Here is an 18637-nt window from a genome sequence, read left to right on the forward strand (position 1 = left end):
CTGTTTTCTATTTTTACTTCTTGTCTTAATTTCTTTCGTTCGTCATTCTTTAAATTTGTTTATTTGCTTATTTTTATTTGAGTGTAGTTCAGCCACAATGTTATGTTAGTTTCAGGCTTACAACATAGCAATTCAACAAGTTTCTACGTTATGCTGTGCTCACCACAACTGTAGCTACCGTCTGTCACCATACAACATGATCACAGTGATGTTGACTGTATACCCTATGCTGCACCTTTTATCCCCCTTTTACTTCCTGACTTTTGACCCAAGTTCATTTTCACTTCTTTCCCTCTGTTGTGGGGAAAAGAAAGGGAGTAGCGAGACCCCAGTTAATTAATCCAAAGAATGAATACTGATTACTTAGAATTGCTGGGGGAGGAGATTAGAAATCATTTCCCCCAGTGAATCTTTCTTTTTTTTTTTTTTTTTTTTTATTCTTGACAAATTTCTGAGATTCAGAAAAGCTGTGGCATCTTCTGCTAAGTCCCTCTTGAGTATGGATGACCAGAATTGCACAGGGCAGTTTGGGCTCAAGAAAAAGAACAAAATTATTCACAAACGTTTTAGTTATGAATGCTGCTATTACTGACTCATAATGGAAAATGTGATAATGCTTCTGTCCAGGTGATTCTGCTGGGCTTCCAGCTCGCTTAACATTGGAGTTCAGTGCTTTTGACATGTGAGTATTTTTTTTTTTTTCTTAAAATCTAAAAGTGTTTGCTTTTTGTGAGGAATGAGCATTCTTAACTTTGCACATAGGTGGACCACAGGGAGAAGTGGGGGAGCCCCCGGGAGCAGGGCCAGGTCCTTGATTCTTTTGTCCCCACTATAGCACAGAGACAAGTGTTAGATGCTTAGGACTATCAGATATATTATTTTCAGCAGGTAATTATCAGAGCCTGTTAGGTCCAAGTATCATCTAGATTAATTGAGATTTAGATAATATCCCACCTGCTTTTGATTTTAGTTACTATTTTGTGATCCTTTATTGGTACTTCTTGACTTACTCCTTTAGATGCCTATCCATGGGCATCAGTGAACATATTTATTAGACTACTTCTGTATACAAGCCACTGTGTAAGGCATTATATTATGGGAATACTCAAAGAAATATGACATATCCCCTCAAAGGGTCTTTTTTCCCTGGTTGAAGGCCACAGGGAACACTGGAGAGAAGACAGACATTCATTAACTTAATTATGTGGGTGTTTTCACATACATAATCCTTTTCAGACCTGCCAGATGTGAATAATCTCTATTTTTTCAGACAAGGAAACAATGGGTCAGAAGGTAAAGTGGCTTGCCCAAGGTCACATGTGGCTAAATTTAGGAAGCAGGGATGAGAGAAAAGTGAAGTAATTTCTGAGGTTGTAGTCTTAGTAGCTGGGGGCATTTTATTATCTTCTACAGAGATAGACCAGGAAGTGGATACAATTTTAAGAAGAGGTAAGCTTGGTTTAGAACCTGTTGAGTTTGAGATGACATCATCTGGTAGAAGTGCCCTGGAGGCACTGGAGTCAAGGAGGAAGAGTCATCCAGGTAGAGGAGTCGTGAGGCCATGAGAGAGGAAGACTTGTGTAAGAAGAACAAAGGACCAGAACAGGGAATGGATCTGATTGGGGAGTCTGCAAAGGAAGACACGGAACTAGCAGAGTAGGCAAGAACTGTCGCAGAGGAAGAACCAGAAAAGCGTTACAGAAACCAAAGATGTATGCTTTCAGGAAGGAAAGAGATGATCAACAATATCAGAAACAGAAAGGTCAGAGTTCAGTGCAAGGGTCATTGGATTTGTTGATTAGGCCCTTTGCAATTCTTGAGAATTGTTTCCCAAAGTGAATTTTACACAGAAGGGTGGAGCAGAAACCGTGTTGAGGGGCTATAAGACAATTAAAGGTTGAAGAATGGAAAGCTTCAGAGTGGTCAACGTTTTTTGCTTTCTCCACATTAGCAGTATCAAGTTGCAGGACGTGGGGAAGGCCACGTGGTCTTTGTAAGTACCGCTTGGCTTTTCAGAGTAGCAGTAGTCAAAGACTAGGGTGTTCCGAGTAAAGTATCCCTAGAATATATCTTTTATTTTTATTTGTTTGTTTATTTATTTATTTTTGGCTTTTTAAGTTTTTTTTTTTTTTTAATTCCAGTTAGTTAACATACAGTGTTGTATTAGTTTCAGATATACGATGTAGTGAGTCAACCTGGTGCTCGCCGTGCCAAGTGTACTCCCCAGTCCCCATCACCTATTTAGCCCATGCCCTTATCCCCTGCCCCTCTGGCAATCATCAGTTTGTTTTCTATAATTAAGAGTCTATTTCTTGATGTCTCTCTCTCTCTGTCTCTCTTTTTTATCCCCTTTGCTCATTAATTTTCTTTCTTAAGTGCCACATATGAGTGAAATCATATGGTATTTGTCTTTCTCTATTTCACCTCCCATTATACTCTTTAGCTTTATCCATGTCATTGCAGATGGCAAGATTTCATTCTTTTTTATGGCTAAATAATATTCCATCATATATATTATATATACATACCACATCTTCCTTATCCATTATATCCAATTATCCACACACACACACACACACGTCAATTGATGGACACTTGGGCTGCTTCCATTATTTGGCTATTGTATAATGCTGCTGTAAACATAGGGGTGCATGTATCCCTTTGAAACAGTGTTTTTGTATTCTTTGGGTAAATACCCAGTAGTGTGATTGGTAGATGGTAGGGTAGTTCTATTTTTAAGTTTTTGAGGACCCTCCATACTGTTTTCCACAGTGGCTGTACCAGTTTACATTCCCACCAGCAGGGCATGAGGATTCCTTTTCTCCATATCCTTGACAACACCTGTTGTTTATGTTGTTGATTTTAGCCTTAGAATGTATTTTTTAAATCTCTCCAAAAGTCAATACATTTGATTCCTGTATATCAAATTGCAAAATTTAATTGCATAAGATAAATCCAAGATGATATTAGCCCTTTCCTCTATAGCAGGTAAGTCAGAGATTTGATATGAGATAAATAATACCCCATACTTTGAGGGGAAAGAATGGCTTAGGATAAATAAAATGCAGTCTTGATAAAAATATATTAGTCTTTATACCTTTAAAAGGTATGTGTTGGTGTTTCTTGTTCTCTTCAGAGGTTTCTTGCTCTGTAATAAATTCCTTGTGATTGCTTGTCAGAACAAATCAAATCCTAGTAATCGGTCTCTTGTTATGGTAAAGACTAACTTACCTTTGAAGCAATTGCAAGATAATAAGGAAAAGAACCAGCAGAGTACAAGCATTAAATTATCTGAAGATGATCAAGGGAGTATATCAACAGTGTAGTTTTAATGTGATCTGGAGAATCTAACATTCCTTGCAAGCTAGACTTGCTCCCACCTTTATTCTGACACTAGACTGGTTTTAATGAAGATTTTAATAGTTTTATCCTTTGGAACAATCAACTATAGAAAAACCTGTTCACAGAAGTTAGGTTTGATCAGATAACAAAATCCAAACATCTTATACTTGAGTGATCCAGAAATTTTGGTTGAAGGAGATAAGAAAATCTGTGATCGTGCAGGTATGACTTTTACATAAATTGCTCTATTTGGTCATATTTTTTCATTGTGCTGTTGAATACTCACAGTGTGCAAGGCTGTGTGGTGGGCCCTTGCGGGGATGAGCAGGAATGAGACATGGCCCCAGTGGTGGAGCTGGACCTGGAAGGCCTGTATCTACATTGGATTAACTCTGTTACCTAGGATAAGTCTTTTTAGTTTCTTCCTCTTCAGTTTCCTCATCTCGAGTGCTTGGCTTCTGATGTTCCTTCTGCTTTTAAAAGTCTGTGATTTTCTGAATCTCTCTGTCTTAGGATGATTGGTGCTTTGGTCTTAGTATTTGTGTCCCTGCCCAAATTCGTATGTTGAAAACCTAATGCCCAAGGTGATGGTATCAGGAGGTGGGGCGTTTAGGAGGAGGTTAGGTCAGGAGGCAGACCCCTCATGAATGGGATTGGTGCCTTATAATAGACCCCCAGGCGGCTAACCCGCCCCTTCCACCCCTTGAGGTAGACTTGGGCAGTCTGTGACGGGAACAGGGCTTTCACCAGAACCTGACCATGCTGGCACCTTGATCTTGACTTCCAGCCTCTAGAACTATGAGAAATAAATTTCTGTTGTTAATAAGCCACCTGGTCGGTGGCATTTTGTTGCAGCAGACCAAACAGACTAAGGCAGCTAGGGAGTTTAATGAAAGTGCTTGGAGCTCCACAGAAGAAAGGAGTTCTTCGTATCCAAATTATTTTCATTATTAATCTTCCTTTGTTTTTATTGCTGTTCATTGGCTTGGTTTGTAGGGCAAATCTATAAATTTATTCATCAGACACTGAATGTCTCATAAGTGCAGGATGTGTAGGTGTTAGGAACACAAAGACTTAGGAAACACAGAGCTCTGGATAGAGGTAGAAAACAAATATTTGCATTGTAGTGTGCTCTGTGCTGTAATACATGTGAAGAGGTAATCGTTATTTTGGAAATACTTATTGATTGCTTCCTCTGTGTTGTAACAATAGAACGTGGTAGGCACTGGGCATGCAGAGAAGAATAAGACACAGCTGAAAAGCTCTCAGTCCTAGTACTCGTTTATAGATGCCAGGCATGTCTCAGCTTCACGTAGCCCCAGATCAATCCCTTATCCTTGGAGTCCCCGGAAGCCTAATGGGGACTCTCTGCCAGCAGTTAGCACCGTAAGATCCTCCTCTCTACACATATTAGGCTCAGTTAGTGGTGAAGTAGTATTTTGTCAGGCATCAACTGTCTTTCACTGGAGGTTGCTGTCTTTGGGTAGGGTGTACTGCTGAACCAGTCCCACAAATGTAATGGCCCAAACACAAAGGAGGTTTATTTCTTGCCCACTTAATAGTCCAGTGTTCTGGACTATGGCTGCCTCATTCTGGAGGACTTGCTTGAAACTGAATTGTCAGGGGCACCTCGTTGGCTCAGTGGAGCATGCGACTCTTGATCTCAGGGTCATGAGTTCAAGCCTCACATTGGGTGTGGAGCCTACTTAAAAAAAAAAAAAAGAAAAATGACAGGGCGCCTGGGTGACTCAGTCGGTTAAGTGTCCAACTTCAGCTCAGCCCATGATCTCACAATTCGTGAATTTAAGCCCCATGTTGGGCTCTGTGCTGACAACGTGGAGCCTGGAGCCCACTTCGAGTTCAGTGTCTCCCTCTCTCTGCCCCTCCTCTGCCCCTGCTCACACTCTGTCTCTCTCTCTCAAAAATAAATAAACATTAAAAAAAAAAGTAAAAAAAACCCAAACAAACCAAAAAACTGAATTGTCACTTTACCTTACCTTTCGTTTCTCTGGGCTTTCCCTTGAGGAACTTTGTAGTCATAAAAAGTATTTTCTTTTCTAAGCCTCAAGTTGGACATGATTAGGGCATAACCTTTGCCCTTAAAAAAAAAAAACTTAAAAAAATAGTTAAGGAATGTAAGATTCGTAGGCAAAATCATCTGGGACACAGGCTCTTAGTCTCCGTTAACTCCTTAGCCCCTAACACGTCTGATGTGTGCTAGTTGCTCAAATAACTTGAAATCTTGAAAGCAGTCTAAATGCATGGCTGTCAAAATGGGATGTGGTGTGGGTGGTCGAGAGACACCGGTGGACTCTGTTAGAACATGTTGCAAACAGAAACTCACAGATTATTAGGGAAAGCAGAGATACTGGCACATGCCCCCAGGCTGAGTATGACTTCCTAGGTTCCTTGGGCATGCAGAGCTGTGCGTGTGGAGCAAAGGTTCCTCCAGGTGTGAAGAACAGCCTCTGTCTTTCTTTTGGGGGATTTATCCTGTCGTGGCCACCACCCTGCCTGTGTGTTCTGGAAGCTCTGGCCACATGCCTGCCTTTGGCCAGGTGTAAATAACAGGTGCAAACCAGCTTCAGTACTTTCCACAGTAAGCACCGTGAGACTGAGTGAAGTGAAGGCCAAGTTTCTAGAAGTAGCATCCCCAAGCAGGCCCAAGCTAGAGGCCTTTCTAAGATCAATCCTTTACCTGGTTAGTCTATATATCATTGTGAATTCACTATTGGCTTTACTATATGGGGAAGATTTCTAATTCTGATCTCCTAGCAGCTTTATTTAGATATAATTTATATACCACAAAATTCACCCTTTTAAAATGTGTAATTCAGCAGTTTTTAGTGTATTCACCAGGTTGAGCTGCTGCCATCACCAATTTCAGAACATTTTCATCATTCTGGAAAGAAAGCCTAACCCCATTAGCAGTTACTCTCCCTTCTTCCCTTCTCCTACCCCTGTCCCCCGCCCCCTCCCCCTAGCCTGGCAACCACAATCTACTTTCTGTGTATGGATTTGATTATTCTGGACATTTCATATCAATGGAATTGTAGGAAACTAAACTAATATGTATCTAGGATCCAGGATTTGGACCAAATTCTCTTGTTTCCAAGTCCAGGGCTCTTTCCACTCCTCATCTGAGCCACTTCTGTGCAGAACAAGTGAACTTGAACTTGGAGAGATTGGCAGAATGGCTTTCCCTCCCACTGTCACCCTTTAAATTTATTTCCTTGGCCACATCCCCTGGTAGAGCTTTACTCATGAAAAGTTCTCCTTTGAGACTTCGGTTGTCCGCTCTGATTAACTTGCATGAGTACTGATGTTCTAGGAGCCTGGCCAGTGTGCTGGCAGTTGCTCAAATTCTTGTGATGACACTTTGATACTGCATTCACACACCTGGGACATTCGGGCACTTAGGAAGAAGGGTACCTTCCTCTTGTGCTAGTATCAGATTAGCTCAGAGGTTTGCTCCTTCTGTTTCAGCAGTAATTTCTTGAAGCCGAGTCTGAATGTAGAAGGCCTAATGTGCCAACCACTGTGCTTCCTTCCTCCTCCCTCTAGGCTGAGTTTTGCCCCTTTTTGATGTCTCTTTCTCCTTAAGACTGTCTTTGATGTCCTCCTATCACATGGCTGAAAAATATTTTATTAGAGTAGCATTGTGAGAAGCAACCTGTTTGCTGACTTGTCACCCTCCAAGGGAAGGCTCTGACCATGTAAAGTTACTTTTTCCCCAGGATTTGGCATTTGAGCCCCACAGACAGCATTTGGCAGAGCCCTCTGCCCCCATTGCACCCCTCCACACCTCTTCTAGGTTTTGATCTTCTGCTTGCAGCCCTTGTGGACCCAGTTTTACACAGACTCCAAGTGAAGAGACACAAGGTCTTTGAAACCACACAGCTCCCGTCAGTGCAGTCATTAAAAATGTATATTCTCTCTGCAGTAGTTGTAATTGACAACAATATTAGGCGTATGTAACCTCTGAAACACAAATCAGTCATTTCAGAGAAGAGACCAGATGTTTCCACATCTGAATTTGTATTCAGAAGTAACTCATCTTCTGCTCCCCTGATTTTGACTATAAGGGGACAGTGTAGAGTGCGACACACATGTGACACAACAGATTGGTAGGTAGCCCAGGTATGACACATATTGTCTGTATGACTCAGACGACCACCAGGAGTTTGCTTAGCAGCAGCTCTGCATGAAACCTGTTTGGGCTGGGGAGGTCTGGGGACAGTCAGAAGAAGGAGACGAGTTCCCTGCCTGCAGGGAGCTTGCTGTCCTCTAGTTAGGTGTATATGACAATCTAAAATGGGACGCTCAGTTTCCTGTGCCAGCCATTACCAGAGGAAATGGGAGGGGCCTCCTGGAAAGAAAGGGTTTGGAGCAGACCCTTGAGGCCTGGGAGGGTTTGAGTGGGGAGTAGGCAGTAGGCAGCCCGGTACCTAGGAGTGGGCTAGTTCTGGCTTTAGATTCCAGCTCTGCCTATTTTTATGTGACCTTAGGCAAGTTACTTAAAGCTTTAACTGAAAGAAAAAGCTGTTAAGAAAATTCAAACATTGTGTAGTTCTTGGCACAGTAGAAGTTCAATGAATGATGCTTCCCTTTCGGGTTAAAGATGGGAAAGAGTAAAAACTAGGAAATCAACTTATACTGGAGGAGGGGCAGTGGAAGAACAACATGCCAAGAGATTAGGGTAAAGGGAATATAGAGGCTTTGTGTGTGTGTGTGTGTGTGTGTGTGTGTGTGTGTGTGTGTGCGCGCGCGCGCGCGCGCGCGCGCAGTGCCTATTTTTAGTTCCTAAGCGAGGATATTCATCTTTTCCCAAAGAAATGTGTGATTGATCTTCTCTTTGCCCTACAGAGCACTGTCTTTTGTCTCCCAATGCTGTCCTGGCTGTGCCTGCCTAACCATGTTTCTCCTGTGTCCAGGAGCGCTCCCACTCCAGCCCACTGCTGTCCGGCTATTGGAACGCTCTTTAACACCAACACACTCGAGGCTTTCAAGGCCGCAGATAAGAAGCTACTTTTGGAACAAGCAGCAGACGAGGTTAGCTGGGAAAAGATGATGTATGTATTCTGTTTTCCGTGGTCTCGGTAGGCGCAGTGTCTCTGATCAGGTGCATGCGTCTGTCATGGAAACTAGCATATAGTCGGTACTTGAAGATAGTCGTGGGCTTTGGTTTATATCCCCAGCTCTCCTGCGTTGGTGGGAAAGTCAGGGAGAAGATATTCAGGCTCTCAGCTGGGGATAGGCAGGAGTTTCATCGCAGGGCAGTTGTGAAAGCTTTGCTGTTGCTCTCTAATTAGCATTCTGAAGCAGCTTGACCTGTCCCTGAGAGATCTATTCCTGTGTCTGCATGGCCTTGGGTTCTCTGTTCTTTGTGCTCCTTGGCTTTCCAGTCCAGTCCTAAGCACTGTAATGCTCTCTAAAATGATCGCATAGTCTCTCCAGTATACTTCGGGCTAAATATAAACTATTCCATCTGATTTACAAGGCACCTGTGGCCTGGCCTCTGTGGTCTCTGTGGCTTTTCTCTCCTGTCACTCTTGCCCTCACCTTCTCTGACCCTGTCGTAGCAAATCACTTATAATTACTCCACCTACTTTGGTTCTCACCTCTGTCCTTGGGACATGGTGTTCTCTCTGCTGGGAGTGTCTTTCCCTTAACTTGTTCATATCTGAGTTAGTGTGAGGAATTAAAATGGTAGGACAGTTTATCCCAATCCCCTCTAACCCACTTAATCGAGTGGTCTTCTCACTAGTCTTAAACGAAAGAGTCTTATTTATGTGGGTGCCATGGTCAGAGAAGGAAGTCTTCTGCCTTTGGTATCCCTTACATCCCTCGAGATGCATGTAGCTTGTGACCCAGGTGATGATGGTTGTCCTTGGCCTGCCACTCAACTGCTCCTGGGCTTCTGCTGTGGCTGCACATTTAAAAGGCTGTCTCCAAAGTGTTGGGTCAGGTCCTCATCCACCATCAAAAATCACAGATTGCTTCCCACAGAAATCCCACCCCTTGTGCTGGGGCTCAGGCTTCACCCCTGTCCACACTCCCCAGCAGTTCCCACCCTCTCAGTTTATCAGAAGCGGGGCCTGCTCTTCTCTGGTCCAGCTCCTCCAAGGTGATCATGTCAATAGCAGGAACTTCTCTTTGCTAATTTCCCTCTTCCACCCAGTGGCTCCTGTGGGTGCAACCGTTTGTCTTGTTTAGTAACACAAAGTATAGCAGCTAATCTTAGCTACTAAAACATCTTGTGATCAACAGCTGCAGCCCAGTGCCAGCTTCTGCTTCTGGCTACAGTACTTGCTGAGTATGCATCAACTCCTCATTGTCTTACCTTCCTGTCTCAGGGCAAGATAATCCCAAACAACACTTCCAGAAATCCCCTATACCTAGTTCAAATCACCGCTTCCCGGAACCCCTTCCTGCTTCCTTTCCCTCCCACCTCCCCAGCCCAGTTTGGAGCTCCTCCCAAGATTTCCACATCTTTTTGAAGTAGCACATCCTACCTGTTGGTGCATTCAGACAATTATGCCTGTCTCCCTCCTGGGACCCAAAGCTTCTTGAGGGTAGGGACTGTGTCTTTTATTCTGTAATCCTGATGTGCCTGGTAGATAATAGGCAGTTAGTAAATATTTGTTGGAGGAAATAATGAAGGCATGAAAATGTCCTGGTTGCCTCCTTGGATGCTGAGACTCACTGAGAGGAGGACTCTGCATTCTCTCAGTTTCCCCAGGCCCCTCATGGAGTGTGGCTGGTGGAGAGGCCGTGCAGAGTGGCCAGAGTGAGGTAACAACCCACTTTATTGCCTGGGGTGAGTGGTGCTGGGCCCTGGTGCTCTTCACCTCTGTGCTTCTCTTGAGAGTGAGAAACTCAGAGAGGCCTGAGAACCTGCCTTGACACTTCTCTTTCTTCTGGCAGATTTGGGAAGCCATAAAATCGGGTGCTGCCCTCGAAAACCCTGTCCTCCTCAACAAGTTCCTCCTCTTGACATTTGCAGTAAGTAAATAGAATCTCGGTCACATTTAGACTGCTGAGATGCCCTGGCCGAGCCCTGGGTGCCAATAGGGCAGTCTGTGTGCTTCTCACTGAAGCTATTACCTGGTGTTATTTAAATCAGAGCTGGTCAAGAAACACTCATTTGATTAGTGGCCCGAAGGCGCTGGCACTTATCACCGGTGCAAAATTAATTCATTCTTACTGATCTTACATACTGCATGGTTTATGTAACACAGTGACGCAAGTCTTGTCATTCAGGACACAATAAAATCAGCTTCAGGGAGTAGTGGTTCTTTGTTGCTAAAGTCTTTATTCAGTATAGTCTGTGGGGCTCGGTTGCTGGGTCCATCACCATAAGAAAAAGATGACATCTTGGCTATCCTCCAGCAGCTTCTGGACTAGAGGAGTTCACACTGCTCTACATAGTTTGTCCACACAGTTGTGTTTTTTTTTTTTATTATTAAAAATTTTTTTTTACATTTATTTATTTTTGATAGAGACAGAGCACAAGTGGGGGAGGGGCAGAGAGAGAAGGAGACACAGAATCAGAAGCAGGCTTCAGGCTCTGAGCTGTCAGCACAGAGACTGATGTGGGGCTTGAACGCACCAGCCATGAGATCATGACCCGAGAGGAAGTCGGATGCTTAACTGACTGAGCCACCCAGGTGCCCCAACAGTTGTGGTTTTTTAAGAAAGAAAAATGTTTTGTGTAAATGTAACATCTGCTGCCTAGGGAAGTAGGGGGAAGGACCTGGTCTTGGTGATGGGTGATATGGGGAAATGAAAGGGTTGATGATAGAGATATGAGCCACACACACACACACACACACACACACACACACACACACACTTAACACACATACACGCAGGTGTATGTACACATATATGTACATGAGTGTATGTCTCTATATATCTACATATGAAATGAATTTAGCCTTTATAATTAGGTTGACTATATAATATTCTGTCAAGTGTATGTTCTATAGGTTCTTGTACATCTAGGTTGTTTGTAATATTCACTATTTTGTAAAATGCTGCAGTGAACAATATTGGCCATACGGATTTTTTTTTTCCTGTTCATTTTATTTCTTTAGGATAAATTCTCTAGAGAAGGCATATAAACGTATCGACGTTGATGTGTATTAAGTGTACTGTTTTACCAGCTTCATCAGCTTTGAATATTAATCTTCTTCCCCGCATCTATCTTCCTCCTTCCTTCCTTCCTTTCTTTCTTTTTTTATTTTCCTCTTTTCCTCTTTCCTTCCCTTCCCTTCCCTCCCCTTCATCCTCCCCTCCCCCCTCTCCTCCACTAACCTCTTTCTTTCACCAAGTTATAGGTCTTACCTTTCTTCCTACCCCATGAACTAATCCTGTTTCTTCTGAATGCTGCCTGATTTGCTGTCCAAGGCAAAGGAGAGAATGATAAAAGTCATACTGAAGGTCATGCCAAAGGCTGGCTATCTATAAGGAGCACATTTCCTAACGAGTTATAATGCTTTCTGTGTAATAGTGGGGGAGATAGAAAAATGTTTAAATTCTTCATGAGATTACTAGCTGCAATTTGGCATTAATAATTTGTCTGCAAATTTGAGCAGTTTTGTAGATCTGCCACTAAGAGAGAGATAAGTGGTGCTAGTTAAAGATTTCTGGGTTTGTTATTTTAACATCAATATATTTTCTGTACCAAGAATTCTAGTTAGTAGAATCTGACAATTTGCATTTAATAAGAAAAATAACATTAGCTCTTACTTAAAGTCTTAAGGCATTTCCTAGAGTTAGTGCGTGTATTGGCCCTGTTGCCCTTTTTACTGACCATTCTTAGCCTACCTTAAAAAAAAAAAATTAAGTCTCTGTCTTTTAAAATCTTCAAATACAAAGGGCTTTGTGTTTAATTTTATCAAGATCCTTTGTATCCTGAAAAGAATTCTAAGAAATTCAAGCCTTTTGACTTTTGAAGATGATCTGATAAAGCTTCTTAGAAATTATGAAGTCCTTCATCTTGAATTGTTTAACCTTTGACTAAAGATCAGTTATGACAGATCATTTAAATACAAAGAAGAGAGTATAATCTCTGGAGGTACTTTTGCTTTTCTTTCTGCTGTTTTTAGGATTCAAAGGAACAGGCACTTCATTAATTTCTATTTTGTAGTTTGTTTTGCTATTGTCAAAAGGGAATTTGTTGTCAGTTGATCAATTAATGGCAGAATTAGAGACTGGAATCTATAATGACTAGGCTTTCTCATCTAGACACACATTTATGTATACATTTATATTTATTTAAAAAGTTATCTAGTATGATTTCATTTATATGAAAATCTCAGAATAGTCAAATTCATTGAGACAGAAAATAGATTAGTGGTTCCTAGGGGTTGGGAAGAAGGGGGAATGGGGAATTCTGTGAATGGGTATTTCTAACTAATAAACTAATGGGAGTTTCTACTATTGGAGTTTTCTTTTTGGGGCAATGAAAATGTTCTGCAATTGAGTGATGGTGGTACAACCTTGTCAGTACCCCCGGACAAACATTCAGGTGTATATTTTAACATGGTAGATTTTATGGTATGTGAAATCTGTCGCAAAAAGTCATCAAACAACTATCTATTGTTTATTCTTAGTAAGATTAAAGAAGAAACGTTGATTAGCCAAATAAACAGACTGAAGGAGAAGCTGCCAGACACTGAGATAACTGTGAGATCCCACAATATGAGTGATTCAGGCCACAAAGGCTGCAAGAGTTCAGGGCAAAAGCATCCAACCTGGGTGGAAACAGTTATCTAGAACAGCTTCATGAGTCATTGCCCCTGCCTCACTTCCCCTGGTGGGGGAGCCATCAAATACACCCCTGAAGATGTAATCTCATATCGCTGATGCTCCTTTGCTCTTAGAACCTCTTCTGTGACTCATGACTCACTTTATCTCTGCCTGTATAGAGAGTGAGCTGCCCAAGGGCTGGACTGGGTTTTATTTATCTTCTTATTGTCAGAGTGTCTAATGTATTACCTTGTACATAGCAAGTGCCTAATAATTGTTGACCTGAATTTCACCAACAAAGTATTTCTGAAAGCAGCATTTTATTATCTCAGGCATGTATAGGTTATGGATAGCACAGCTTCTTCAATACCATGCTAATTCATTTGACTGTGAAGAGTGATAACCATGTTTGGTGGCTGTGCCTCCCCAGATGGGTCGTTGAGTATGGGTGGTTCTGCGGAGGAAGCTGATATTTTGGAAATGGAATTCTGCTTCCCTCTCCACTAATCAATATCTTTGTTTGGCTGAAGTTCTTTTCTTCACCCCCCTATAAGCTTCAGTTTTCTGTCTGTAAAATGGGATAATAGTTACCTCTTGGGATGGTTTTGTGTACTACACAGTGATGATGATAATTGTCAACACTTTCTTTAGCAAGTAGATAATAAATATGTTTATCATGATATATTATTGTTTGGTGTGTGGGTATATTTTAGGAGAAAGATAGATATTCTGTATTCTATCCTGAGTTCTGTTGGAGATAAGACTTTCTGACCAGGTGATTCTATGTTGTGCGCCTCAATGTGTCTTAAGTGGTGTTGGGGAATTACATCAATGAATGCATTTCAGTTTCATCATTGGTTATAATCCTCTTATATTCTTTCTTCTAGGATCTAAAGAAGTACCACTTCTACTATTGGTTTTGCTTCCCTGCTCTCTGCCTTCCAGAGAGTCTACCCCTCATTCAGGGGCCAGTGGGCTTGGATCAAAGGTTTTCTCCAAAACAGGTATCAACAAATAAAGCAAAATGCAGGTAAAATTGGACTTAATGAGCTTGAGTACTTTATCTAAAGACAGGCAGTTGTCTGAATGAAGAGTTGGTCACTGTGGAATCCTCCAAAGGTGGCACTAGGAGCAGACTTATTTACAAAATGTTTGTAGAATCATTCCAAAGGAGTAGTCCAAGATACTTTTCCAGGTATTCAGTGACATTTGGTGAAAGGCTAAGCCAGTAGAGGAGCTATAGGAACATGTTGAAAGTCTGCAAGAATTTGCCAAAATGTGGTTTTCACTTTCATTGTAGAAGATCCCAAGGCACTAGTATACTTTGGGAAGAGAGTCTTTGAAACCAAATAGAAGACATTCCACTACCCTCACACCAAGTTGTGGAACTTCTACATCAGGAATGGTACACACAAAGGTAGTCTTTGTGGTCTAAGGAAGACCATGAGAAAGAGGTGGTCTGAAGGAGGGCAATGAAAATAATCAAACTAGTACAACACAGACCCTCAACCAGATATTCTGATTGTCATTGAGGCAAGGTTTGAGTGGCAGGATGATTTGGATTCATGAAGCATGTCAGTCATTAAACCATGGATTCTAACACCAGGGAGAAACCCTTATTGATGAAAAATTAGTAATTTTGTTTAGTATAAATCAAAGGTTGTGGTTTTGTGGAACTAGTTTCCCAAGAATAAGTGTAAGTAGAGGAAAAGGATTACGCCACGAGGACTGACTGCTGATGGATGTGGAATTTCTTTTAAGAGCGACATACATGTTGTAAAATCATTATATTGATGGGGCTCCCAGTTGGCTCAGTTGGAAAAGCATCTGACTCTTGATTTCACGGTCATGAGTTCAAGCCCCACATTGAGTATAGAGATTACTTAAAAAAAAAAAAAAAAAAAAAAAAGGCAACTTTAAAATTAGTTGATGGTTACATAATCCTGTGAACATGCTTAAAACGCACTTAATTATGTATTTTATGTGGGTGAATTATATAATAAGTGAGGTGTGTCTCAATAATGCTGTTATTTTGTGGAGAGGTTCAGGGTAAAATTAATCAGTGATGGATTCAGTGCTTGGTTATTACAGGAGCTAAATAATGTTTGGAGCTCTCTCTGTACACCTTTGTGGTTAACATCTTAGGGAACCACCATGCTGCACCATAAAAATGTCTCCTTGTGTTCCTAAGACACCACCATGCACATGGGAAGTGTTACACAGAAGTGAAGTGGTATTATTTAGGGGGCACTTCTGTGTTCATTTGCTGCAAAAGAGTAACAGGGGTATGCTCAGTCATTTCCAGTCTTCTGGCTTGAAAATACCTTTTATGTTAATTTTTAGCTCAGAATTAGATGTGTGATTGGAGAATAACTCAATGTTTCCTGTTCTTAGATTCAAGCCCTTGAGCATGCATATGATGATCTTTGTCAAACAGAAGGAGTCCCAGCGCTACCTTACTTCTTAATCAAGTATGATGAGAACGTGGTGCTGGTTTCCCTGCTTAAACACTACGGTGATTTCTTCCAAGACCAAAGGACAAAGGTCAGAGAAACTCTGAGTTTCATTTTATTATCCATTAAAAAAAAAAATCTGATGTTCATGTTATGATAGACTACTACACAATTCAAACTCACTTAGATTTCTTTGGCCCTCCAAAGAATGTTGTAGAACGTTTCTTTGTCTTCACCCTCTCCCACCCCCTGCCATTCCCAGATCACTTTCTCCTCCATTTACCTAGCTCACCTCCTATTGGGTTCCTCACTTCCTATTAGTGATAAAGTTATTTCAGTTTTTGTTGCACTATATTTTGCATCTATATTTTAACTTATTTCTAGAGTTACCACGTATTTCAGGCCCTGCTTACCTCTCTCCTGGACAGTTAGTCATTTTGCTTCCGTCTTGCACACCACCACAATAGAAGAATCTGCTTTAAACTGCTCACATCCACCCTATCTTTCAATGATCACAAGTTAATGGTGTCTTCCTTCTGGCTCCAAGCCACCTTTCCTGCCTCATTCTTCCACTATTTTCCTCATAAACCATTGTTCCAACCAAGTTTTCCTGTTGTTGTTGGTTTTTTTTAATGTTTATTTTTATTTTTGAGAGGGGGCAACAGAGAGAGCAAGATGGACGATCCAAAGTAGGCTCTGCGCTGACAGTGGAGAGAGCTTGAAGCAGGGCTTGAACTCACAAACCGTGAGATCGTGACCTGAGCCAAAGTCAGACACTTAACCAACTGAGCCTCCCAAGCACCCCCCACGTTTTCCTGTTTTTAACTAGACAACCCCACCACCACCACCGACTAATCAAGTCTACCTAGGACTTTTTCTATATCTCTCTTTGACCTTGCATTGTGTCATCTGAAATCTCTACCTGTGAAGATCTTAAGAAACTCTCCTTGTTGGGATCCTAGCTCCACAGTGAAGCCTTCTCATAGATCTTCCCTTTTCTGATCTCACTACATTTATTCCCTGTTCTTCATTTACTGTTCTGTCCTAGATAGTAAGCTCCCAAGGGCAGGACTGTGTCTTATGTATCTGCATCTCCATAGTGTCTAGCACTTGTCTTAGGTCCTCAATAAAAATTCTTCTGAATGAATCAAAAAGTACTGTGAGTGTCTTTTAGAAGTAATGAGAGATGTAGTAAGCTATCTCAGCCATATAGGAGATTGTAAATTAAAAATAAAAAATTAATGAATTTTATGAAGTCGTGAAATCAAGTGGGATAATTTCACTAACCATGTAGACATATCAGAGTTGAGAAAAGAGAGACCTCTAACTGATGTCCTTATTATTCCTTAGCCTGAACTTAAGATACTTTAAGTACATTTTTCCCCCGTTTACATTAGCATTTTCCTTCACAAAATAATACTTTCTTCAGTGCTATGCACTCTATTTTCTATCCTCTTCTTTTCTGTCTTTTTGAAAAATACCAGTTGTGATCCACTAAGTGATTTGGACTCCAAAATGGGTCATCACTGTAGTTTGGACAATGTTGTGTGCCAAGTTTGAGAATACTGTCAGATAAATGAACTACACTAAGTACGGTTCCATTCATTATTTTCATTTCCAGCTGCATCTTTCTGCTTTTAAATTCTCACAAAGCTATTCAACTATTATTTTAAGTTTTTGTTTCTTAAGTAAGCATTTTGTATATCTCCTACTAATCTTTTCCTGTTTTTCAAAGACTAAGATTATACTATATTCTCTTTTATTGTAGATTTTAGCATGATACTGTCACAGTCTGTATCAACATCCTTTCTGATAGATAGATAACGTGACATTTTTGACTTATAGTTTTCTCATACGTCTTCCTTATTAGGAGTCTCCTTGTGCATCAAATTCCTGCCATCCCCCCACTTACCTTGAATTATTTCTTGGGAAGGAAGAGTTTCTAGATAGAGAATGACTGGGTTAAAGAGTTTGGACACTTGAAGGTGTCCGATCGGTAGTGTCCTGCTAAGTGTTTGACAGCTAGCTCTCAGGTGGGGCAAAACCCTGACTGTGTAGCGTTTGCTTCTTCCTGGGGTTCCAGTACTCCCGCTGTGGCCGGCATCAGGCTACCAGTGTGAGGTCCCAGAGCGTAGAGATGGGGAGAGTTGGTAACAGCTGGCTCTCCCCTTTCTTTTCCAACCAGCTCTGGCTCACCATTGCTTATTATAACTGGGACTCACACACTGTGCAGTTTGCCCTCCTGCCAGCCATGCACCTTTTACCAGCATTGGGATGTTACACATTTTACACATCTGCATCGGTTAAAGACTGGCCTTGTTTAAGTTCTTATTTCCCTCAGCGAAATGTTATTCCACACTGGTCACGGTGATGCTGCATCACCAACAATTAGTTGTCTTTCAAGCCACTGCTTGTGATTCCATCAAAAAAAGCCCATATCACTGTTCTGTTGCCAGTCTTTTAGGAAAGCTTGCTTGGGTCTTCTGCTTTCTTCAGAGTAGTCGTTGAAGATTGGATGTTTGGGATACATTTTGTAATTTTAACAACATTAGCCTTTAATTCTAGGGTTTTAAAAATCTTCGGACAAGAGTGATGGCCAAGGAGCAGCAATTGGTATGCTATTAGCAGGGCTATTTCTTCACTTAGCAAACTCCACATCTTGGCAGCTGTCTGTGACATCGCTGTGCATTAGATACTTGAATTTTTGTCCTGTACTTTTAAAACATGTAATCACCTTTGCGCATTTCCTGTTACATCAAGTGTTTGAGTAATAGATGTCCATTTGTCAGAGAAGTGTGTTTTATGGGGTCAGTGTGGAAATTTCTCTAGCCCAGGGTACTCAAGTTGACAATTTCACCCTCTTTTCTTTCTCACATTGAACTTTTTCAGCAAATAGCTGGGTGGACCATAGCCAGAACATGACTGAACCACTTCAGTGAATTGTGTGCTCTCAGCCAAGTAGAAAGGAGCATTTATTTCGTCAGCCTTATAAACAAAGTTGTTTTTTTTTTTCCAATTACATTTTGTTTTTTTCTACTGATTTGTGTGATAAAAGGAAGTGATTTGCCTAGCTTCACAGAATGACT

General features: G+C 41.4%; 1 protein-coding gene across 4 annotated transcripts in view; it reads left to right on the top strand.

Annotated features, from left to right (window-relative positions):
- ATG7 (autophagy related 7) overlaps positions 1–18637 on the top strand; it is a 342261-nt gene that overhangs the window by 103032 nt on the left and 220592 nt on the right. For 3 of the 4 annotated variants that reach the window (XM_078442745.1, XM_078442743.1, XM_078442744.1), the window contains exons 3-7: positions 628–682; positions 8277–8394; positions 10270–10347; positions 13986–14102; positions 15493–15642. In XM_078442745.1, the coding sequence (XP_078298871.1) occupies positions 628–682; positions 8277–8394; positions 10270–10347; positions 13986–14102; positions 15493–15642 (518 nt within the window). Of the gene's footprint in view, positions 1–627; positions 683–8276; positions 8395–10269; positions 10348–13985; positions 14129–15492; positions 15643–18637 lie in introns of those variants that run through there. The other variant, XM_078442746.1, reaches the window with a different exon arrangement.

Source organism: Panthera onca, chromosome A2, assembly GCF_046562875.1.
Source record: "Panthera onca isolate mPanOnc1 chromosome A2, mPanOnc1 haplotype 2, whole genome shotgun sequence".
NCBI classification, from domain to species: Eukaryota; Metazoa; Chordata; class Mammalia; order Carnivora; family Felidae; genus Panthera; species Panthera onca.